This window comes from Acipenser ruthenus, chromosome 14, assembly GCF_902713425.1.
Source record: "Acipenser ruthenus chromosome 14, fAciRut3.2 maternal haplotype, whole genome shotgun sequence".
In the NCBI taxonomy this organism is placed as follows: domain Eukaryota; kingdom Metazoa; phylum Chordata; class Actinopteri; order Acipenseriformes; family Acipenseridae; genus Acipenser; species Acipenser ruthenus.
Genome location: NC_081202.1, coordinates 25,514,621 through 25,539,631, shown reverse-complemented (window position 1 = coordinate 25,539,631; position 25,011 = coordinate 25,514,621). Strand labels below are relative to the sequence as shown.

At 37.1% G+C, this 25,011-nt stretch overlaps 1 protein-coding gene across 1 annotated transcript in view; it reads left to right on the top strand.

The window, feature by feature from the left end:
- Positions 1-25,011, top strand: part of LOC131697472 (uncharacterized) — a 74,206-nt gene that overhangs the window by 15,043 nt on the left and 34,152 nt on the right. The window contains exons 3-6 of the mRNA XM_058986510.1: positions 13,029-13,215; positions 18,678-19,061; positions 19,949-20,326; positions 22,526-22,678. Coding sequence (XP_058842493.1) covers positions 13,029-13,215; positions 18,678-19,061; positions 19,949-20,326; positions 22,526-22,678 — 1,102 coding nt within the window. The remainder of the gene's footprint in view (positions 1-13,028; positions 13,216-18,677; positions 19,062-19,948; positions 20,327-22,525; positions 22,679-25,011) is intronic.

The following is a 25,011-nucleotide window of genomic DNA, read 5'->3' as shown; positions in this document are numbered from 1 at the left end:
TCTCTTATTCCCAGCACATCTTCACTCTTGCACGCACTTGCCGATTCTTCCTGAGCAACATATGAAGAATCTGACCCTTCCTAACCAACTATGCCACCCAGTTCCTGGTCCATTCCTTGGTACTCTCCCACCTAGACTACTGCATCTCCCTCCTGGCTGGCCTCCCTGCGTCCGCTACCTGTCCTTTCCAGCTCATCCAGAACTCCGCTGCTCGCCTGGTGTTCTCTCTGCCTCGCTTCTCCCACGCAACTCCACTGCTCCGCTCACTCCACTGGCTCCCAATCACCGCTCGCATCCAGTTCAAGACTCTTGTACTTGCCTACAGATTCCTTGACCAGACCCTCATCTCTCTATACACCCCCACTCGAACCTCTCCGCTCCTCCTGCACTAGAAGACTGGCTGTACCTCCTCTACGCTCCCCTGCCTCCAGAGCCCACTCCTTCTCCACCCTCGCCCCGCAGTGGTGGAATGACCTTCCTACAGATGTCAGGACTGCCCAGTCCCTGACCACCTTTCGGCACCTCCTCAAAACTCACCTCTTCAGACAGCACCTGTAGAACTCCTCTTTTTTTCCCTTTGGACACTATCACTATCACTCTTCCTTAAATGCACTTTACTTGCTCTTATCTGCTCTCTATTTTACTGCATTTAATCCTGTACTTTAGAGTACTGTAATCTGTCACAAGTGTTATTTAATCTGTAGTATTTTGTATTTAATTATATCCTGATGTAACTATCACTGACACTGTTATCTGCTCCATTATTGAATCATATTTTGTCATATACTTGTACTTCCTAGAACCGAAGTCATTGTATTTTATCTTGCTCTTAATTGTATTAATACTTGTACTGTGATTCTTGAAATGTATTTTTGTTTACGACTGTAAATCGCCCTGGATAAGGGCGTCTGCTAAGAAAAAATAAATAATAATAATATAAAAATTACTGCATGGGGTAGTGCGTGATAAATGAGAATTGTCATATTACACACTAAACCTGTGCATTATTCGCTATATGTCAACTATTCTGTTTTTGTATTCATAGCTGTTTCTTATAAAATAATATCTGTACAGTTTTTATTTTTATGTTTCTATTTTTTTATATAAACAAGACTGTTTTGGCCCTGATTTCTACATTATGTAAAAATTAACAAATGTGGACCATACTTTGTCCCTTTATCTCCCAACAGCTTTTTATATTAGTGTTTAACACTGCTTGGAACAAACAGCCATTCCAATTAGTCACCACCAAAAGATTTTCATGGGCCAATTAATTTTAAGAGAACACCAATCGGCCATTAGGCGCAGAGGGATTCTTTTTAAAGGTTAACTGTAGAGTTGAGGGCCAGTTTGATGATCATCTCATTAAAATGGAGCACAATGCAAAACAAATCAGGATGTTAACTTCATTTTTTTTCTCTCAAATGTACATTACCAAAGACATCAGGGAAATTGCTAACCTATTATCTCTTTATTTCCACCGTGGTGGACCCTTGCTTGTTAATGCCACTTAATCAGTGCTGAACCTTTGTGAGCTTATTTTAGAAAATCCCCACACACACTCATGCAAAGGGTCACTGGTAGGTGTATGTGTGGCGTTGGCAACAACAATCAACACTGAATGTTGCCATGGAGATACCAGAGTTTTCACTGCATGCATCCTGTCCTGGCCTTTGCTTAAGCAAGCAGAAAACAGAAAACAAAGGCGTTTCTTCAGCTAATGGTCTAATTTGCATTTTTAAACTGGCTTACATGTTCCTATTTCCTTCGTATTTTACTCTTTAAACTGATCTCAGTTACCTTTAACGATGACCCCACAGTTTCTTGAACACAGGCTTTCTGATGGGGTAGTGAAGGCATAATGAACTGAATGAATAGGGGGTGGGGTGTCCATTTTCTTCTAGTTAGTTTTAATGGAGCTCTGTCTTGTATTTTGGGGGCCTATTCTTTTGCTTGTCTCGGTAGCACAAGGTTTTTCTTTTCTTTTTTCAATTTCATTGTTCAGTCAAATCCCATCCCCTTAGATGGGGGTCCAAGTCGAAAATGTTTGTTAACATTACTGTACACACATATATACATACATAGCAAATATTTACAACACTGGATATTGACAACAAGCTTAAAATAAAAATATCTGAAAAGCATCATTGCATAAATTGGACATCACCAATGGAGAGCATTTATCCTTTTTTTGCACCAGCCCCTAAAAAAGGTTTTGAATTGAAAAATAACCATTAGCTGCTTGTTAAAGTACTGTATTGTGGTAGTACTTACTGTTCAAGCCAAATGCGTTACGGCCTGCAGGGCAACGTTCCTTGTGCAGCTCTGGGAGTGTGTTGTCCTCTTCTCTTGGGAGGAATATGCATGGTATCTAACAGCAGCTTGTTTGATATTCACTTTCTCTCTCACTCCCTCTCTCACTCCCTCTCATGTTGACTGACATAATTGTAAAGTACTAGAGGAAATCACAAAGAACCTATGCTAATTCATAGAGTTATTTCTCAAACTATTTAAGAGCGAAAAGGAAATAATTTAACAATAGACATTCATGGGGTGGGTACTGGCGACTGCTGGCCAACCACTTGACTAGCCCCATAGAAACATTCCCTTCAAGCACATTGCCAGCACAGCATAAAAACTGTTACCCTCAGAATTTGGTCTGAATTTTGAAAGGTAGTTTCAAGTGGTACGATTGAGGTGGCAGGCCTGACTTACTCTGAAATAATAATAATAAAAAAAACATGAGGTTGGTGGTTCCATGGTGTACATGCATACTAACTATGGGTTAAAAAGCATAAATATCAATTTAAAACCTCCACATGGGAGATATTTATCAAGAGATACAATTAGGAAAACACTTTGATAATAAGATGAACAATAGTCATGGGGTTATAAAGATTTACAAGGAATTATTTTAGTTAGAATGTTTTTTCTCATGACTTGCTAAACCATGTAAGGAGTTTTAAAATTAATATCAGATGTGGTTACACATGCCTATACTATGCAACATTATATATATATATGTATATATACATCATCATCATCTTTAGCCTTTTTCAGTCCACTGCTGGATGAAAGCCTCCCCAAGATTCTTCCACAAAAGCCTGCCTGCTGCATCCCTCATCCACGTTGCTCTGGTGTGTTTCCTAATTTCATCTTGCCATCTTCCTGGAGGTCTTCTTCTTGGTTGCTTTATATCTCTTGGGATCCAGTCTAGTATCTCCTTGGTCCAGCGATGGTCTGTTCTTCTTGCTACATGTCCGTTCCACTGCCATTTCAGTTTTTTCGCTCGTATAATAACATTGCATACTTTTGTTTGCGCTCTTATCCATTCCTTCCTTTTCCTGTCTCTTCTTGTTATTCCCAGCATGCTTATTTCCATACTCCATTGAATAGTTTGTAATTTTTTTGTAATTTTTGCATTGAGGGTCCAGGTTTCGCATCCCTAAGTTAGTACTGGCAGCACGCACTGGTCGAAGACTTTCCTCTTGAGGCATAAGGGTATGTTCCCTTTCAGAACCATGCTTAATCTTCCAAAGGCACTCCAGCCCATTTTTGCTCTTCTGTTGATTTCGCACATTTGGTTCTCCGTTGCTGAAACTAACTGTCCTAAGTATACGTAGTTATTGACTTCTTCAAGCTTGAGCCCATTCACTTCAATTGCCTGTGGAGGGGTATATTTATTGAACATGAGTTGAGTCTCCTTCAGGTTCATTTTCAAACCCGCTTTGATGCTAGCCTTGTATAGTTCTTGTATTCTTGTTTTAATTCTTCTGGGCAAGTTGTAAATATGCTTCTTTTTTTTGTTTTACCTTCGGCATAAAGGAATAAAAAGAAGACAAGCATTGACCGTTGTCCATCTGTCAACAGTTCAAAGCTCCTTTGACCATTGTTCCATAGTCCAATTTCTGTGTTCTTGTGCATATTTTAGCCTTTTAGTCTTGTTCCCCTTTCTTAACAGAGGTATTCTTAGTGCAACACCTTTAAGTCCTGATTTCAAGAGTGACCTACGTACTGTTGATTTGATGGACAACGACACCTGTGCCATCTGCCAGTTCTGTTGTCAATTCAGCGCTTGTCTTCTTTCTATTCCTTAAGGATATTATCTTCAAGTATTGCTCATCCTTGTTAGACAGATTTTTGGGTCTTTCAGTCCTGGGTTTGTCAATTACAGATGATGTTTTTCTGTACTTGTTGATTATGCTTTGGATACCACACCTTGAAAAGCGAGTGATGCAAGCTATTTTCTTCAATGTTTTTCCTTCTTTATGCAAGTCAAGGTTGTTATAATAGTAGAAAACACTAGTGGAGGCTTTGAGTAAATTGTTGATGCTCATAATGCATCAGAGTAGAAAAATGCAACAAGTCTAAGACTTTTGCACAGCAGTGTTTTTGTTCCTGTACACGTCCGTGTTATGCATTTATCAATTCGCATTAAAAAAAAAAAAACAGTCCAGGGATTTTGATGTCAAATAATAAATAAATAGAAATTAAAACAAAGGTTTCTTCTATGAGAGCTTTGTTTCTATCACCAGTTACAGATATTATGTCTGCTGTTTTTGACCTAGGTTTGAGTGTTTGTACTGTGTGAAACTAATGCTGTGATTACTGTATCTGCGCGATAACTACTGAGCTTTGATGCAAAGCGTGGACACATTTCCTAAAGTGTATGTATATATATATATATATATATATATATATATATATATATATATATATATATATATATATATATATATATATATATATACACAGTATATATATATATATATATATATATATATATATATATATATATATATATATATATATATATATATATATAAAAATTAAACGACACTGTCATTGTTTTTGTATATACTGCCATTTTTTAAACTTCACTCCAAACACCAGAAGACATGGTAAGCGTAACTTTGTACTAAGTATCCTCTTATCCTCATATTTTGAGCTTCTTTTTTTTGTTTTACCGTCGGCATAATATTCCACTTTCGATACCTGCATTATTCTTTGTTCACTTTCACCCCTTAATTTGAAAAGGTTCTTGCTGGAATAATAAAGTGTCTCAGTACTTGAATGCAGACTCTGCATCAGTGCTCAGTAGGTTATTGTGGGTCAGGACCCTGCTCTACAGGTCAGCTTAGAAGTTGAAGAAAAGAGGGGTTTAGGGTCTGTACTGCAATAGAAAGCATGTCGGGGATTGTGACAGAGCTAGCATGTAGGTAAGAGGGGGGTCGCATTCCTCATTGCTTAGAATTAGTGATTACCATCTGTGCAAGGTGAAATGAAACGTCGGTTTTTGTAAAGGACCAGCAAATAGCATGAGAATCCTAGCGTCAAATTGAAAAATATATTACTCTACCAAATACCAAGGAATCGGATATGTTCAATAACTTGTTAATACCAAGTTTCATAATCACTAGATAAGCGGTTTTCCAAATACAGTATATATGCTACAATGTAAGTGTGGCATACAGATGGATGGATGTATGGACAGACATGGACACCTCCTACTAAATCTCTAGAATCTGATATTCTTAATAACTTTAACTTTTTATTGCGTTACCCTTTTCCGTATTGCATCATTTCATTAAGGTTTACTCACTAAGCATTACTGTTCGATGCCGCGATTATTCCAGCTGGATAATTGAAGTGACTGGTCAATGATCTAGTTGGAATGACGGCTGCACAGGATAGCAATGCTACTTCTACATCTGCATCACATACACGTCCGTGTTGTGCATGTATCAATTCGCATTAAAAAAAAAAACAGTCCAGTGGACATATTTCCTAAAGTAGTTTTGTCATGGGTGAAGTGTACCAGGTGAATGTAGTGGCTGCTGCTGTAGATTTCGGCTTAACTTACATAGAAACGCAGTGAGTTTGCTGGCATTTTACTTGTACAACTATGCACAAACATTTTGCATCACCCTTTAGAATAACTAATTTATTTCATAAAGACAAATGAAACCTGCTGAATAATGTTACGTTAACATATTGAATTACATACAGTACCACTTTGTAGTTTTCTATATACTTAATGAAAAACTGATAAAAAACTGAGATACTATTATGGTTTCGGTAGACTTTTGCAATATCATTTTGTATATTTTCTTTGATTACATGATGTAAAAAAAATAAAAAAATAAATCTAAATTATGTTCATAGTTCTTTTGTTTTTTTTTCTCAATAGTAAAATCCTAAAATTCGAGGTGATGTAAAACTTTTTGGCCATAGCTGTATATAAAATAGAAAGGACTATTGGTTTTGGACAGATTAGTCCATTTATTATTAGATAATAAAATATAAAAAAAACCAACAACTTTGGATTCTCATATGAGGATTTTTAGCCTTGGGTTTCTCCCAGTGAATACATTGTTTATTAGCACTATTTTATTTCAAATGGCTTAGCTGCGAGTCCATCATTTTAAGTTCAAAACTGAAAGGCCATTACAGTACTTTATAACTGTGTCTGTCTTGCAGGGGGTTTGCATGTGGTGGGGGATCAGCAGTGACAAAGCTATCTGATATCCTGAGGGAAGACACAGCTTTGTTTAGTTAATTAGGCTTAATTAGGCTTAATTAGTTTATTTAACCAGTATTGAAATTATGGTTGTTCTTTCATTACTTACAATATGTTCTATACCTGCTATCTACATCCATTATTGCTTATAGAATTATTGCTGCTACTTCAAGCAATAGCAGCCATTTATATCAAAGTAGCCCAGTTAATAACCAATCATTTCTCCTAGATTGGGTGGGAGTTCATCCTGATCATGCCTGTTTCCTGCACCAACACTTCCGCTTGCACTATAGAAAGGTTACAAACGAGAGGAGGCCATTCGGCCCATCTTGCTTGTTTGGTTGTTAGTCGCTTATTGATCCCAGAAGTTGGTTCCAGACCCTCACAATTCTCTGTGTAAAAAAGTGCCTCCTATTTTCTGTTCTGAATGCTGCTTTATCTAATCGCCATTTGTGACCCCTGGTTCTTGTTTCTTTTTTCAGGTTGAAAAAGTCCCCTGGGTCGACATTGTCAATACATTTTAGAATTTCGAAGGCTTGAATCAGATCGCTGCATAGTCTTCTTTGTTCAAGACTGAATAGATTCCATTCTTTTAGCCTGTCTGCATACGACATGCCTTTTAAACCTGGAATAATTCTGGTTGCTCTTCTTTGCACTCTTTCTGGAGCAGCAATATCCTTTTTGTAACGAGGTGACCAGAACTGAACAAAATATTCTAGATGAGGTCTTACTAATGCATTGTAAAGTTTTAACATTACTTCCCTTGATTTAAATTGAACACTTTTCACTATATATCTGAGCATCTTGTTGGCCTTTTTTATAGCTTCCCCACATTGTCTAGATGAAGACATTTCTGAGTCAACATAAACTCCTGGTCTTTTTCATAGATTCCTTCTTCAATTTCATTATCTCCCATATTATTTTATAATGCACATTTTTATTGCCTGCGTGCAGTACTTTACACTTTTCTCTATTAAATGTCATTTGCCATGTGTCTGCCCAGTTCTGAATGCTGTCTAGATCATTTTGAATCACCTTTGCTGCTGCAACAGTGTTTGCCACTCCTCCTATTTTTGTGTCGTCTGCAAATTTAACAAGTTTGCTTACTATACCAGAATCTAATGTAGATTAGGAATAGCAAAGGACCTAATACTGATCCCTGTGGTACACCACTGGTTACCTCACTCCATTTTGAGGTTTCTCCTCTAATCAGTACTTTCTGTTTTCTACATGTTATCCACTCCCTAATCCATGTGCAAGCATTTCCTTGAATCCCTACTGCGTTCAGTTCGAGAATTAATCTTTTATGCAGGACTTTGTCAAAAGCTTTCTGAAAATCTAAATAAACCATGTCATATGCTTTGGAGTTATCCATTGTCAATGTTGCATCCTCAGAAAAATCAAGCAGTTTGGTTAGACATGATCTCCCTTTCCTAAAACCATGCTGACTGTCTCCCAGGATACTGTTACCATATAGGTAATTTTCCATTTTGTATGTTGATTAAAAACATTTACAAATCATTTTTTCATTCTAAAAAAGTATTTGAAATAGAAATAGAAATAATCTATTTAGAATAAAAATAGAAAATACTGTTTCTATTTTAAAATAGGTATTTTATAAATAATAAAATATTTCCCTGCCCTTTCCTGTTACTATACCTATTTCTATATTTAATAAGCTGTAAAGTAGGTCAGTTCAAAATCCAGTTTTTTTTTAGTGTGGTATGTTGAGCATATAAGCAGGTAAGTGTTCTTTTATTGTCGGACATTGTAGGCCCTTGTCTGCCGAATACTATGACAAAGGACAAATGTTTAGTGGCTGCCATGGGTTACCTATAGTTCAGGTTAAAATATTGAACATAAAGTCCTGTTAGGACATGCCTGAACTCGAAGCTAAGAGACAGGAACCAAAACCCTACCACAGCTGGAAAATGTATTGCGGACAGATGAGAACAAAAAGACACATTTCTGCATTATTGAGTTGAGCTGTATAGTTCTGGAGAATGGTATCTGTATTTTAATACTACCAAGTGTTGAATGATGATGGCTAATTCTAGCGGTAAGATCCCAGGTATCACTAGACCGGCTCAACAGGTAGAGTGTATGGCAAAGTAAACAAATCTCTTCCTAAACTTTGTATATTTGGGATTTCTGTATGTTGGATTTTGATAGCCCTTTGAGCCAATCAGAGATTTGGGCAGTGTAGTGTGAACCTTTAGAATTCAATATTTCCAGATGCATTCTTTGCTGGACTTGCAGTGCAGCAAGTCATATACGTGTTACATGTCACAGCCATCCTCGATCAAATCAATGGTCATGTTGCAAAACCTGAGAAGTTACACAGTACTGATGTTTGTAGGGTTTGTTATTTTTTATGGAATTTGTAGGGTTTGTTATCTGATGTGTGCAAGTTGCTGAAAGACCACACAGTCACTTGGGGAGCGATCCACAGCTGACTCCATAACTACAAATATTAAAAACACTGACATGGTACAGTAAAACAATGGCAATGAGTTTAGAAATACTAAAAGAAGCTTCAATTCAATGAAAAACATTTCCAGTAGAAGTCTTTTTCAATGTATTCACACCCAGTTTCAATCAAGTCACTGCAAGCAGCAGTGGGCTTGTTGAAACTAGTTTTGCTCTGGTTTTGAATTGAGTATTTGTGCTACTGGCTCTTTAATGCAAGAGACATGCAGGATTTGAAAAGACGAGTAATAATTATCTCTTCCTGTGGATACAAAGTTCAGCTGAATGCTAAGCAGTATTATAGCCTGGCTTCTGACACAAGCTGATAATCAGATTTTCCTGCCTAAATCTGCGGGGCCCCAACAATGCTTTGTACTGTCTGGGCTTCCCCATATTAACCTTAATTAGAATGAGCAGAAACTAAAAAATTATTATTTAAAAAAAAAAAAAAAGTCATGCTCAGTCTTCTGGGGGGTTTAACCTAGTTACAGAAAGCCTGGATTCTTTATGAAGGTAAAGAAATTCAAACAAACTTCTATTCAGCTAAGAAAGATTTTCAGATTGTTTTGGTCCCAGACAATAGGTCACTTCGTATCATTATACAGTAGGGTGGGACCGTTCCAGTTTTTTTTCTCTGGATTGCCAGCTGGGATGTCAACTAATAGACTTCATGCATTCATGTCAGCAATTGTAGTTCTACTTTAACAAGCTGTTAACTTACACAATTAATTACATTAGCTACTCTGTTAAATATAGAATTGATGTGGGCTGGAGCACATTCAAATCTGGATTGCTACACAACTGGTCAACATTATGTACTAATACATATTTGAATTATCGTATGGAGGAGCTACATGCCACAAGGAATCCTGCATATCTCCCCATGCACTGTTCTATACTGTGGGTATAATTTGGAATTTTACCATTACTGTACATTTCTGAAGTGCTTTTTATTGTCATTATAAGACGTGTTAACAAGTAGCTTCTAAGACTGTAAGTCCTGTTAGTGTTCTTTACACTGCTAATGATAAAATATATTGAAGCCGAATGGAAAAATAAACTAGAACACATGAGACCTGTGTAACCAGCACAAAGATGACAGGTGCAATTATGCTGAGGCCTAAATAAATAAATAAATAAATAAATAAATACATGCCGCCCACAGAGAGAAATTTATTAGAATTAAATATTTACTTTCCGAACGTTGTGGTACACAAAGTGATGTTAAATTATTTCCTGACAAAAAGGGTCTTTGGCTTTGGTGGAGGCAGAGTCTGTAGCAAGAGGTAGGCCATCAATCATGGAAATCAATATTTGCTGTTGTGGTATCTTTCATTGTTAGACAGGCTCTGTTTGAGAAGGAATAAAAACATGTGTCTCGTGTATAAAGTGCTGCTTTGTGCTGGCTCAGACAGGTTGAGGAGAAGCGCATGCCTTGTGATAAAATATACTTAATATAGTAATATAGCAGTGTGGAGTAGTGGTTAGGGCTCTGGACTCTTGACTCGAGGGTCGTGGGTTCAATCCCAGGTGGGGGAAACTGCTGCTGTACCCTTGAGCAAGGTACTTTACCTAGATTGCTCCAGTAAAAACCCAACTGTATAAATGGGTAATTGTACATGAAAATAATGTGTAAAAAATAATGTAATTGTATGTAAAAATAATGTGATATCTTGTAACAATTGTAAGTTGCCCTGGAGAAGGGCGTCTGCTAAGAAATACATAATAATAATAACATAGCTAAACAAACAAAACCATAAAGTTTCCATAGGTTCATTTCCACTGTGAGGCTGATCTTCAGCTGGTATTGGCTCACACTGGATACAAATCTAAATTGAACCCATTAGGACAGACTGACTACCAGTCTGGAGGGGTGAGAGAATCCCTGCTTGGTTCAGGTTAGTAACAATCATTACGCTGGCTCTGTGAGCGAGGAGACAAGTGCAGCCAATAATCCCATTCAAATCCAGCAAGCTGTTTAGCTCAATCTAGAACTAGACATTCTAATGAGCATGATGAGTATGCAATCTCTTGATGATATACAGCGTTAATGTGAAATGCTGCAATGATTATACAGTAGCTGTTTTTGTACAGCTCTCTGTTTTTGTGTTGTGATTTAAATCAATTCTCAGACATTTGGAACACCATGCTACCATTGTTGAAAAATGATTTGAACATACTTTGGCAATGGTAGCCTATACCATGCACAGACTGGCAACCATAGAAATGCCTTGCAAACAAGCAGTGGTAAAATGATCACAGTAATGTATTTCATTAAGGAAACACGGTTTGCTTCAATGTGTATTTTAATAATTCCTCGTTCAGTTTTTTTTTTTGTGTACACACGTGAATTCATTCCCAGATATTTAACCTTCTAGTTGGGTGGCCAATAAAATACCAGTAAATGCCTTCACTGAAGTGGAAGAAACTACTGGTAACCCCAAGAGTGTTCACAAATAGTCTTCTATCAATACTAAAGTTTTGTGAATTGATCATTTCTAGTCTTCTATCAATGCTAAAGTTTTGTGAATTGAAAACTGCAATGTGTAATTTAGTTACAACATGGATAAATGCATTAAAAAAAAACATGAAAATGAAGGGATGAGTACAGTCTTGACACGGTAAAGATAACTAGAAGACTTCTGCTTTGATAAGGGTTTGGACAGACCAATACTTCAAGCAAAGAGTATTTATACTGAATAAAGAAGGAGCAGTTATTTAGTGATATGTTTATGTCTTTTTCTTAGAGACATAAACTAGAGACCAGGATGCACTAGTTAGTGCAGCAAACCTAATGCAGTTAAACATAGTTCTGATAAATGCCAATCACGTAGCAGTAGGGCAATTGAAGAAAAACTGACAGCTGTCTTCAGATGAAGAGCAGGACTGAAACACAGCAGCAGGAAGCTTTAGAAAAGATAAAGGCACAGTGCACTTGCAGAGTTAATCTAATTTTGTAAACCCTTTTTTAAATTAAATCACCTTCTACTCTTTAAGGTTTTTGAACGTCAACCTGCTTTACATATTCAAATGGGTAATAGTAATAATATAAATACTACTAACAGTAATAATACCGTTTTTGGTTTGTTGAGGTTTTCCCATGTGTTAAAAAGGTCTGTCTGTTGAAGGTGTTACTCAACTATAGATTCTTCTCTTCAGGTAATGTGAGGGTCAGAATTTTGTCAGGATTTCAGTAAATGCATTTGCATAATGTGTAATTAAGAGAATACCCAATACGGGTCGTGAAAATATGTATTAATTTATTTAAATAACTTTAATCTTCAGCTCTGTTAGGTGCCAGACTGTTACCAGGCCTCAAGTGTGAACATGTAAGGAGCTTCTATCTGCTGCAGTCCACAAGGGGGAGGCATCACAGAAAAACAAATAGAGAATTGGGGATTTTATATTTTGTTTTAAAGTTGAAACAACAAACTGCACCTGTTTAAATTAGAAAGTGGTTTTATTTTGATTTTAGATGGATTCCTTGTTCAAAGCATCCAAAAAAAAGTTAAATACATAAAGTACTAAGAATAATAAAAGCAATAAACACAGCTCCTTCTCTGTGATACAGTATTTAGAACCTGTAGGCAATTGCTAGACACTATCAAGAGATCCACAGTTTGTGATCAGCTGCTGTGATTTAAGTTATGCTGTCAGTTAGCTGGGTTGCAAATATTCTGACAGTGAGGAACCTCATTTTTGAAGGAGTGATAAAGATCTGTTGGGATATTATGCCTTTTCAGCATCCTTAAATTATATGAATCAGTCTCAATCAGTAATAGATTCTGAACTATGATATTGTTCTTGTGCTGATTCACTTTATCCAGTCCATTGTTGATGTGTCACATTTTTTTTTTTACTAATGTTCGTTCGTTGAGACTTTTCTATGACTTTTTGTGGAACTTTTGCCCCTATAAAGAATTGTCCATGTTTGGAATACATAGTCTATTTGTGACATAGAGTGTAACCACAGGGTCACTGTATGTACTATGAACAGTACCTTTTGCTTAACTGATTTGTGTTTCTCTGGTCACTGCAGCTAACCCCGCCCTCGCATGGACCGTCTTTGCCTTGCCCTCGCTTTGCTGCCCACATGAAGTCCTCTCCTGGGTCCTTGGGACCCCCCGGAGCTCACAGATCGAAGCCACAATCACATCCATGTGACTCACTGGATGCGCAGCGAAACCAGGCTCGTACTGCACGAAGTAGCAATTGGAGTTGTGCAGGTAACCCAGGTTTATGGTACTACTGTATTTCATGGCTTGATGAATAGCAAAAGTAGAGGTTGTTTGTATATTTTGTTTTGAAAGCTGCTCATGTCATGCTAGAATCCCTTTTCCAAGGTCAAAAATCATGTTGAAAATGTTTCAAGATGTTACCATACCAAGAAACTATTTAGCGCAATTAGTTCTTGAAAACTTTTTCAAGCTGTTTCCAAAAGAGAGGAGGTGAAGTTCACATTGCCACTCCCTGCAGTGTCCCTGCTCTTAATACTGAGGAGGTCACACCGATGCTGCCGTTCCTCAAGTACAAAACGTATGTGTATATATATATATAAAATACATAAGACAAATATAGTACATACATTCATACAGTAGATGCATACATACATACAATATACATATATATATATATATATATATATACAGCATTAACAATTTTTATCGTGTTACTGGCTAGTATATTATGAGCACTGATTTTTGGACTATCACACATCTAACTGGATTTGATTAAGAATCATTTCTATTGGGTAGTGTTGACATCTCAATACTGATCAGTATGACTGGGACTCACTGTAAATTAGCAGTTAAAGTATTTCTGGGCTGCTGCTACCTCACCTAAGTAAATACCTGAAATTCATATACTGTATATATAGCTATATTGTGTTTTTGTGGATGTACTACAACTACACCTATGTTGGGGAAGTTACTTTTAAAAAGTGATCTGTTACAAGTTATTTGACGAAATTATAAATGGTTACAATTATTATTATTTTTTTTACTTTGCAAAACCTGTCACTAGTTACAGTTACAGTTACAAATAGTCACCTCTCAGGAGTGGCCAACTCCTGTCCTGACAGACTTAGGTCAGGACTCAATTGAGCCTTGTCCTTTTTGATTTCCACTGTATGAATAAGTCGTCATCCCTTTAAATGTAACTGGAAGTAACAATGTCATTTTTTCACAAAAAAATGTAATCAGTTACCACATTTCCCCAGTACAGGCCGAGGTACTGAAAAATGTAATCCGATTGCAGTAATGCATTGCATGTTACCTCCCAACGCTGCATATCAACAACTTCTGAAAACTTGAACCTTCTGGTTTCTTTCCTGTAAGACTGAAAAGATCACACTGGAGAGGCTATCTACAGCCTTGGAACTGATGTTAATGCATAGGCATTCGTCATCAGCTCTCCATTAATATACATATTGTAAGGCCTTACATTGAGATGGAGAGCATTTTCTGCACTAATTATTCAACCATATGGTGGTCGGCTCAGCAACAATTGGCCCACCCCCTGCAAAAAAGGAAATTGGCTTGACGATTTCTTAAGGCAGTTTGCACAGCTATGACTCTCTTGACACATGCCATTCAAGCGGCCCCTCGAATAACAGATGGGATAAGTCTGGGAATTGTGAAAAGATCATTGCATAAATCTGGTACTCAGCTCCTGCTCTTTATCCCCCAGAATGACTTTGGTCACATGGTCCGGGGATATAACAAGCAGGGATTGTCCATGGAGGCTTTCCCTTGATTCTTTCTCCCTCTCCCTCTCAGGCAAGAAGGCAAAGCACAATTTTGGCTGCCTTTTTTATTTATCGAAGGGATCAGGATTGGAGATAAAAGGATTCTGGATGGGTGGGTGGGTTGCTGTAATGGGAATGGGGGGGGGGGGGGGGGGCGCTATATCCCCAATGCGTGGCTTATTGTGAGTTAGGATGTTATTGGTGGCTTGATAGGGATACAGAAAGAGAGACTGACAGAGGTCTTTTCATTAGTCTGGTATCAAGGCTCACCCAGTGCCTGGTCACATTTCTATAGAAATCTTCTTTGAGCCTCCTACCCTCCCAACTCTTGCACTGTATTGATAGGCACAATAAGGTAGCAATCAATCTGAGCCAGCAGGAGTAATATAAACAGGCTTACTTAAAGCACTGGGGATTTGGGGAAGCTGTTCTTTTCCCTTCTTTCCCTTATTTATTTGCATTATTTCAATAGCGTTATATTAGTAATTCATGAAAGTAGAATCTATTGAAAAGTTTTATTATTTTATCGAATATAGTTTTCTGATATGCAATTAAAACTCTCAGTTAAGGCTGTATGTTTGTCTTAAATGAAGCCTAAATTACTTCATTTTTTATCAGTTAAAAATTTGAACTATTTAAAAAAAAGAATAATAAGACTGTATTTTAACATTTGCTGGTGAATAATAAAATAGTATAAAGCTCCACATGAACAAATAAAGAAAACATTAAAAGGTTACTCTTCTCTATATTTTACATAAGTTAGTATCAGCTTTTAAACAGTGCAGTTATGATTTCGCATCTCTCTATAAAAAACTGACTTTGATACAATTACTTATGAAGCAACATGAATGTATTCAAATGTAAACAAAACCGATTTCCTCATTGGTTTCATTATTTTGGGTTGACACAACAGAAGATATTTGCAAGGCTTCATGTGCTTCCTGTATTCTGAATACTGTATGTATTCCACAGTACACTCAACTCTTCTTTTAAGGATTTATTATACAGTAATGTTACTTATGAGAAAGCAATAGGTACTAGATCAGCATGAACGGGTGAACAAAAATAGAACGGGGCCGACGCATTTCTTACAGCATTGGCGCAAATAAATGATTCATCCAAAAAGCCTTCGTCTGGACACTTTTGTGGACACAGCAAAAAAATATTTTATCAGCATGTTTTTTATTGATTTATTTTCCTCTGCCTCTTCCGAGAATTGGAGCCTTACTAAATATAACCCAAAACATTTATTTATGATATAAACTCATTGTTTTAATGTGATATATATATATATATATATATATAGAAAGAGAGAGAGAGAGAGAGAGAGAGAGAGAGAGAGAGAGAGAGAGAGAGAGAGAGAGAGAGAGAGATCTGTAATAAAACCTTCTCCTTAATGGATGAGGCTTGTGTTTTCTCTTTTCATATTTACTTGTATTTGTAAATGGCGATATAAGACAAGAAACACAATAAAGACAATCTATTCACAGACACACTCAATTTAGTAAAAGCCTTTATCAGAGACCAATGAAAAAGGGATACACTGCTAAAAATATTTACGGAAAGTTTAACAAAAAAAAAAAAAAGTTAACTTGCTTTTCATCCATGCAAGATTTAGTTCTTCTTTGTAAAAAGAAAATTGTGCGTGGCTCCCAAATAAGTGTTAACTGTGTAGCTGAAAGATGAATCTTCTTGACATAAGTTAGTGTTTCCTCAAAAAGTAAATATTGGCATTTGTTTTACTTTCCTTTTGCATACAGCTTACAGCTAAACACTCCTAATTCCAGGCATTAGTAACCATTTAATTTATCAAAATAGTTCTGAAGTAAAACAAAATAGTGTGAAAATTGTTATCTGTCACAGATGCAAAGCAGGATGAAAGAAAATGCTTGCTTTGCAAGCCAATACATTTGAAATGGAAATTTCAGAGGTGGCCACAAGTAAAGCATGTCTGATTTTTTTCCTTTTTGAGTTTTAAATTATGATGAATGTGGCATATAGATGACCTTCACACAAGACCCCATGTTAATTATTCCTTTGTTTGCCCTGAACAATGCCTGTCATTAAAGAGCTCAGTATGCCAATATGCCCCCCATTAGGATGTCAGTGCAGTTCTGATTGGTCACCAGGAAGCATCATGTGCATTGATGGCTGTGACATGGAAGATGTATGGTCAGAGTGCTGTGCTCAGCACCACTGCTGTGATGCAAAGAAAAACATTTTGACCCAAAAAGCTTTACATTCAAACAATGTCGCACCAACCAAAGACAACATATTGAGAAGAAAAATGCTTGTAACCAGTGTGTATTGGAAGATGTATTGGCAATGTGGCCATAGGGCAGTCTTTGAACTATTCAAATCTTCAGAAATATTGTCTGGTTCCAAAACAATAGTTACAAACCTAATTAATCAAGCGTAGATGGTTATTTTCAATCTTTACATAGCGGATCAGCAAAATGAAAGAATAGGGTTTTGAGAAGAGAATCGCTGTGCTTTTTAAGAGATTATAATGGATGGCTGGGTTTTATTTTTTATTGTTGTGATGCATAGAGCTCTATGAAATTGTAATCTGAAATGGTCCAACATTTTGATAAATTAGCAAGAAAATGTTAATATGCTAAGTACAGCCTGGGGATTCATTTGGTATTGTGGGGTTTGTTTGTACAAATGTCTGAATTCAGAAGCATGTTTGTCTCATAGGTTTAGAAAGGAAGGTTTGTTTTAGCCACACTTACAGTACATAGCAATGTCTAGCTAAAAGCCGGATGGGTGTAATGCAAATGTTCACATGTTCAACTCTTAACCATGTTAAACACCTAATAAACACACTGGATTGTTAATGCTCTTTATTTACTCAAGTAATGCACTTTTCAAAGCATATGCAGCACAAAAGAGAGTTGAGACAATGATATTCAAATGAGTGTGGTGCTAAATAAAACCAAGAATAAATAAAGTCAAGTAGACCTAGTTTTACCTCAGATTATACACTATGTTTGAGTTTTTGAAGTTTTGTTCTCTTCCCAGGCATTACTTATGTTAATATTTATTGATGCGATTATCTAAAAAGGAAACAATTAGGTGTGTGCAATGTTATGTAACCATACACAATATGCTGCTCTGCTCCAGCCAACAGGTTATTCCTGTAGATGAGAAACGCCATCACCAGTCTGTGCATCATCAGTTCAGAGAGAACATGGATACATCAGAGAAAAAAAAAAAACAAATGCAAAAATAAATGAACTGATGAATTAATTAACCATTTTTGGTTCTATCGTGTAGATATAGTATTACAAGGATTTACCAAAGTGGCTCAAAATTGCTGGTAATTTCTATAATGTTGTGTCTTATTGCTTAAATATTAATTGAGGTGTTACTGTATATTGCCTGTAATCTAATCACTAGCATGTATTAGATAAAACAAACACTGACATTATAAAAAGTCTAAAATGTAAGATACCAATAGTTATTGCATTTCACTCCATGTCTGTAAATGATACTAGTAATACAATTAATTATTGGTACTTGGTACTGCTAATTCTTTCATAAAGTTCCCAATTAGAGAAAATGAATCTAGAAATGAACATCTACTGTGGCATGAAAATGATAATCTACTAACTCAACTACTGGCATTAAGTTTAACATGAGGTAATTGTAATCTTTATAAATGGGTATTGGTTAAGTGTATGTATGACACAATCTGTGCTGCTTTACATAGCATGAGGGTCTGTCGTGGGACCTAATGTGGACCCCTTATTGTTTCTGGATCAGGTAAACTCTGGCCTCAGTACAAAGTTTGCACCAATGTTTATACACAAAAATATCTTACAAACCAGAAATACTGAACTTATGTTCTTAAGAGACCTAAAATTAGTCCTAGTTTAGTTTTTTTTAACAGATTGAAAACAGTTCAGTCAGTTTCATTATCTGTTTAATTTCTTTCAGTGTTCAATCCCAAGAAAAGCGCTGGTCATGTCCAGCACCTAATTGTGTTTGACCGAGCCTCGTATAAAAAGCCTAGTTCTCCTGCACCCAGCACAGCCTCTCATGCAGAAGACAATGTTGACACTCAGAATTGTACCCAACCTGTGACCCAGCCGATCAGAGACTACAGAGAAGAGGAGGAATATGGAGAACTTGAGGTCCCCTGGGCAGACACATGCCTGCAAGAGGATGACGCAGAGCTAGACAAATTGGACCAGCTCAGGGAGAGCATTACACCTGCCCTGTCGAGCAACGAAGAGTCTCTTTCTGATTTCAGCAGACCCCCATCTAGTGCCTTCAGTCGGAGTACCAGCCTCCACAGTGGAAGGACCTCCCAAAAGTCTGGTAAAGTCCAATAACCCTTGCTTCATTTTTTAAGGTTATAATCTTACATCTAGAGTGCCCATTTTACATTGCCATTATTATGTGTATCTGCAGCAATCAATGATGTAGAGTAAGCATTTCTGATCAGCTTTGTATGATTGTCATTCTAGATCAACCCATTCTGTACAGTTTTGACACAATCTACAGAGGGCATCTCATAGTTTCTGAACACATTTCTTTTCATAATTTATTTTGTAAGTTATTCCTATTGTGTCCTATTCTGGTGCAGGATTTATGATTGTTAAAAAATAGCAACTTGACCAACAACTGCATAGTGTTGATTTGTGGGAAGTAGAAACAGAACTGTCTTTTGAAGTCAACCTGTCTAACAAGGATTTTTTAAAATGTAGTACGTAGGGAATGCCTCTAAATTAAAACTAGATGAACTGATTTTAACTACTTCGGAGGTGTTTGTACTACCACACTTAATAGTTGAATATTTGTTCATACATAGTGGCTTTGAATACTGAGGAACACGTATTTAGCATCTCCCTTTAGCAGTCCTTAACCACCACTAAATAAGAAAATGCTATAGTGAATGGGCAGGCTGGAACATCTTCAAGTTCGCCAGTACAGGCTATGTTTCAGTGACAGACTTTCACAGCAACAGATATGTCAAGTTCGAGTTCAACTCCCTGACCCTCCCTTTCCCAGGGAGCAGCTGGTCTGGGCATTGTCTCCTAATGACCTTACATCACTCCAGTCAACTGCAGTATACTAAGGAAGCTTACTCTTTACCAAATAATTGCTCTTCAGTATACTAACCAATGCGATGTCACCCAAGGTTTTAGTCTTACTCAGTAAACAAACAATATGTAGCTGAGGAAGTCTTTTGTTGTATTGCACAGGTATCAGTGACCTTGGACAGGCCAGCAGCACCCCACTCTCCCAGCTGCGCACCTCCTCCATCTTTCTGTCAGCTTTTGCTTCCTCAGACTCTGAACTGGACCCAGAGACTCCTGCCAGCACAGGTTCGGAGAAAGACACCTTGAACAAAACCCTGCTGTTAGGATCGAGTTACCATGGAACCAATATCAGCAGCAACACTGAGAATCTCAACCTGAGTAAGATTGGTTGCCACAGCAATGCTACTGGCCCACTCCAAGAACAAACCATCTCTATAGGCAAACACTCACAGTCAGAGAGGACACCCTCCTTTGTGGAAATTTGGCATGACAGAGTCCTCAACCACTGGCCTGTTCTTCCACCCATCTCACCGGAAAGAGGTTAATAAATGTTTACTTTTTTATTTCCATATGGTTTGTTCACAGGCCCCTGTGTGTGTATTATGAATAGTTATTTACCCTGAGCTCCTGGGGTGGAATTGTTCCTCAGCATACAGAAAGTGCCTCAGATGCATTGGTTTCCACAGGCCCATTGTTAGGCCCTTGTCAAACCATTTTTGGACATAATAAATAATGTTGAATGCTAGAACAAAAGAGAAGAGAGTGCCTTTTGAAAAATGTCTGGTAGTATTTTGTACCACTGTGTTTCAAGACATTGGACTTTTACAATGGACGTTTGGTTCATCGTGTGCCGTTACTGCAGAACGTTTCTTTCCATATTTTCGCTTCTGTGTTATTCTGTTTTAGTAGGAATTCTAGCTGGTAACAATAAATAAATCCATTCTCACCGCAGTTAACTGTCACTTTAACAATGAACTCAAAACAAACAAGAGGCCGCTCTCCTTTTCTTCTTTTATAAATCACTGTTCGGAGGGGAGATAAAAGAAGGAAGCCATTGAATACTGATGTGTTCTAAAACTGTCAGAAGACCCAAATGCAGGCTCTGTGTATGTTATCATAAACTTGCTGTTCACTTCCTCCTGCTTTGAGAGGGTTCAGGGAAATACAAGAATAAAGTTGAGGAGCCACGAACGGTCTATAGCCAAAATAAATCTGCCCTGTAAGATTTCTGTATAGCATCAGCATTAAGAAATAAAGGGATTGAACAAATATATATTTGCCAGGTTTTCTCTTTGCAGTGGAATTTCAAAGCCATGATTTAATATTAGGTTATCTGCAAGATCAGGGAAGCACAACAACAATGTAAGCAAGCGTTAACGAGGGGGTCTCCTTTTTCAGCAGGAAATACCTGACTATACTACTAAAAAATAAACTGAACGGAGAAATGCATGTTTAAATTTGATGCGTTTTTGATGTGAACCAGAACCTATGAGATATAGTCAGGATGATATGGCTTTTAACTGCTATGCCTCTTGAGTGTAGACCTTACTTGAGAATATTAAGAATTCAATACAGTGCCTGTTTTTATGTGGCCTCAATACTTACCGGTATGTTTTAGCTTTTAAGTCAAATTTGACAGCTTTGGTCATGTAAGGTGCTATACAAATGTAATGTTGTAGTTATTGCTATATTCATTGAATACAAGTCCATGCCACCAACTGCTAGAATCTAAATATAGAATCAATGGAAGTATAGCAATGTCACTGAATCTAATGACTTGTCTCTCTGTGCTGTATAAGGGTGTTGGTACCAGCAGCCGTGGACCTTCTTTCCCTCCCTCTCTCCCTCACTTGCCAACCCTTGATTTCTGTTTCTCTTTCAGATGGATGATTTCATTGTAATGTCTGCAGTGTTCCTTTTCAGATCACCATGCAAGGGCTGAACAATCGCTAGCTGACCCTGTTTTAACCCTTTTTGAGCATCATCTTCAAAGTCTAACTGTCCTTGACAATGAGGGAGACCTTCCCATTGTCTGACCCTTGCATGCCATCTTAATGTTGAGTTAAACTGCTTTCAAGCGCATGACATGGCCGGAGGAAGGAGACAAAGTGGCTTGTTGTTTCTGAGTGACTTCATTTGAGCTTCCCATTTCTCCCTTTGCTTGTTGAAGAATGGTGCGCCTCTATGAAAGATGATGGGCGGCTTGACAGCAGCAGTATGCTTTGAACTGTTGAGTCAAATAATTCTTTTGTTTAGATTTTTCTCAGCAGAGTGCTACAATGTCTTATGTTGCTTATATGCATATTTGCTTAGCCTTGCATGACCAGAACGGATGTCATCTCTATGATCAGATAATGCACTCTAACTAAATATAAATAAATAAATGAGATAAAAAAAGACTGCATCATAGTTGTGATATTTTTGATTGATAACATTTTACATGGTTATATACTGTTACGTTGTTTGTATTGTAGTGCTTACCTGGTCTCCAGAAACAATACAAAATGAATAGCAATGTTGGTAGCCAACATTTGGTAGGCAAACATTTAAGAATGCATTCCCCCAATAACATTTTGTGGCGGTATTTGAGGCAGTAATGTTTTGTTACATACAATAAAGGTTAGAAACAATTTCATGGTTTTACGTCCAGCAGGAAGACCATAACGTACTGTTTGGTGTTGTCTTTCAATGTAATTTGCCGATAAATATAAATAATGTGTCTGTGTTTATTATTGTTAGATCCCAGTGAGCTGAGTTCTAAGTCTTTTGAACTGAGCAATGTCCAGTCAGATGTCTCTGATGAACTCGAAGGGATAGTTCCCAGAACCGGCTCCTCTCTCTCACAGCCTTGTCTGGACAGCCGGAATGATCAATACAGCTCACCTGGCTCAGGTAAACACTGGAAAATCACTATTATGTTGAAGTGTGTTAGTGTGCTCTTAGAAAGCTTGAGGTGCTACGTGTTTTTTTTTCTGTTTTGAAGAAAATATGACAATTTATTTAATGGTGTGATTAAAGTATTTAACCAAGGGATATCCAATTTGAAGTTATTTTATCCATCTATTCATATTGTGTTTGTTCATATCTTCCTGCTGAGCCTATGTTTGTTTTTAGAGTATATCTAACTATTTCATGTTTGATTTGTGATATAAGCTAAACTTCACTTGCGGTAGAATTGATACACACAGTATTTACTTCCTTTATCACAGATTCTGAAATATAATATTTAGATAGAAAGGGTGTGTGAATTAATGTATAATTTAACAGACACAATGTTGTATTACTTGTAGACCTAATTTGCCAATCCCAGGTTTGTTTGTGAAACAGTAACTTGCAATATGTTTGTCTTCTTAAAAGGGGCCTTTTGTTCTGAAACTATAACTTAAGCTGGTATATGAGTCTTATTAACTAAACAAAGCTGTGTCTTCCCTCAGGATATCAGCTAGCTTTGTCACTGCTGATCCCCCACCACATGCAAACCCCCTGCAAGACAGACACAGTTATAAAGTACTGTAGTACTGTAGTGACCTTTCAGTTTTGAACTTAAAATGATGGACTCACAACTAAGCTATTTGAAATTGAATAGTGCTAATGAACAATGTATTGACTGGGAGAACCCCAAGGCTAACAATCATCATGTGAGAATCCAAAGTTGTCGTTTTTTATTTATTCATCTAGCATGACCTGGGTCGATCTGTCCAAAACCAACAGTTCTTGCTAATTTATATATACATAAAAAAAAAAAGAAAACAAGACAATATATACTTTTGGCTCATGGAAATATACCTGATACAGGTATGTGTAATGTTAATAACTGTCCAGTTTATATGTTTTTTAGGTGTTTTTGACAAACACCGTCTCAGAGGTAGAATAGGTACTGTAGTAGAATCAGTTCAGTTAGAGCAACTATTCTCTGTATATCAGTAGACATTGATTTCATTGTTTAGGAGAGCACCACCCAAATTACCTTCTGGTAGTACTGTTTATTAATTTAGTGGTGAAGTAGAAGCTAATGCACATTGGATCTTAAAACAAACAAAAACAAAAGCTAGTAGAGATATTAACTGTCCTGAGCCATGTCGAGGAACTGAAAATAAAACAAGTAAAGACACCCAAAGTAAGGATCAGGGTAGATACTTATATAAAAATAGAAAATTAATAATGAAATTCAATTGAATGTGTATACAATTTGTCACTTTTATGGCTCAAAAAATGAAGGCATGCAGTATTTTGGTTTGCGTAAAAATTTAAAAATTCAGCTGTCATGCGCATTGTCTCAGAGCATTCACCTCTTTCTCTGTTTAACCTCAGCAACAACCAATTGTTCTGGGCAATTCCAAAACATTCCTGGGAAGTTTAGTCACCCTAGCAGCCACTATTTTGAATGAAGCCTTCTTAACAGGTCTTAACGGGTGCTAGTATACCGTGCATATCCTATGGCGATCCAGAGAAGCTGTAAAGCAATTGGAAAAAAATGCAAATACTGTATCCAAAATGATGACCACATTAATACCTTAAAGTAAGAAGAGCTGATGGATTGCATCTGTTTGTGTAGTGTAACACAATACCATAAGAACTTAAGAACCTGAGAAAGGCTGGGGACGAGAGAAGGCTTTTCAACCCATCAAGGCTTATCCCTTTTTAGTTCATCGTTTCCTCCTGGGTGGCATCTTATCGCTCCTTCAGTGGTCCCAATATATGGCCTTCTCCAAACTCCCTTGTAATGATTTCACACACAACAAACTGCTGAATTTCTTTTATGTATTGGTTTTGCTTGCCCCTGTTTGTGTACATCCCAATTCATTTGACCACTTATTAATATGCTGAAATTAATGTATACAAAAATAATATTTTGCAAATTATAAATGGATGACGTTTTTCAGAGGGGTTAAGGATTGTACAGTCCCTCAGGTACCGTCTGAAAAAACACTTTGAGTTTATTATGCCATCTAAAACATTTCTTGCTAATTGATACTTGTTCGATAATGAGATCCAATTGATTGTTAACTTGGTAATTAGATTTGTTTTTTTACTCTTTTGTTGCAATTAGTTCAAGCAGTAAAATGTATGTCTCTCATATTGTGGAAATGTCATGAGTTCCTTGGAGAGTAAAGTTATGGATCGTTTTACCAAACCTAAAACAGATGAATACCTAAATATCACTGCCTGCAGTCGGTTTTCGAGAAGAACTCAGGCAAAATGTAAGTGGGCTATAATTGTATGAA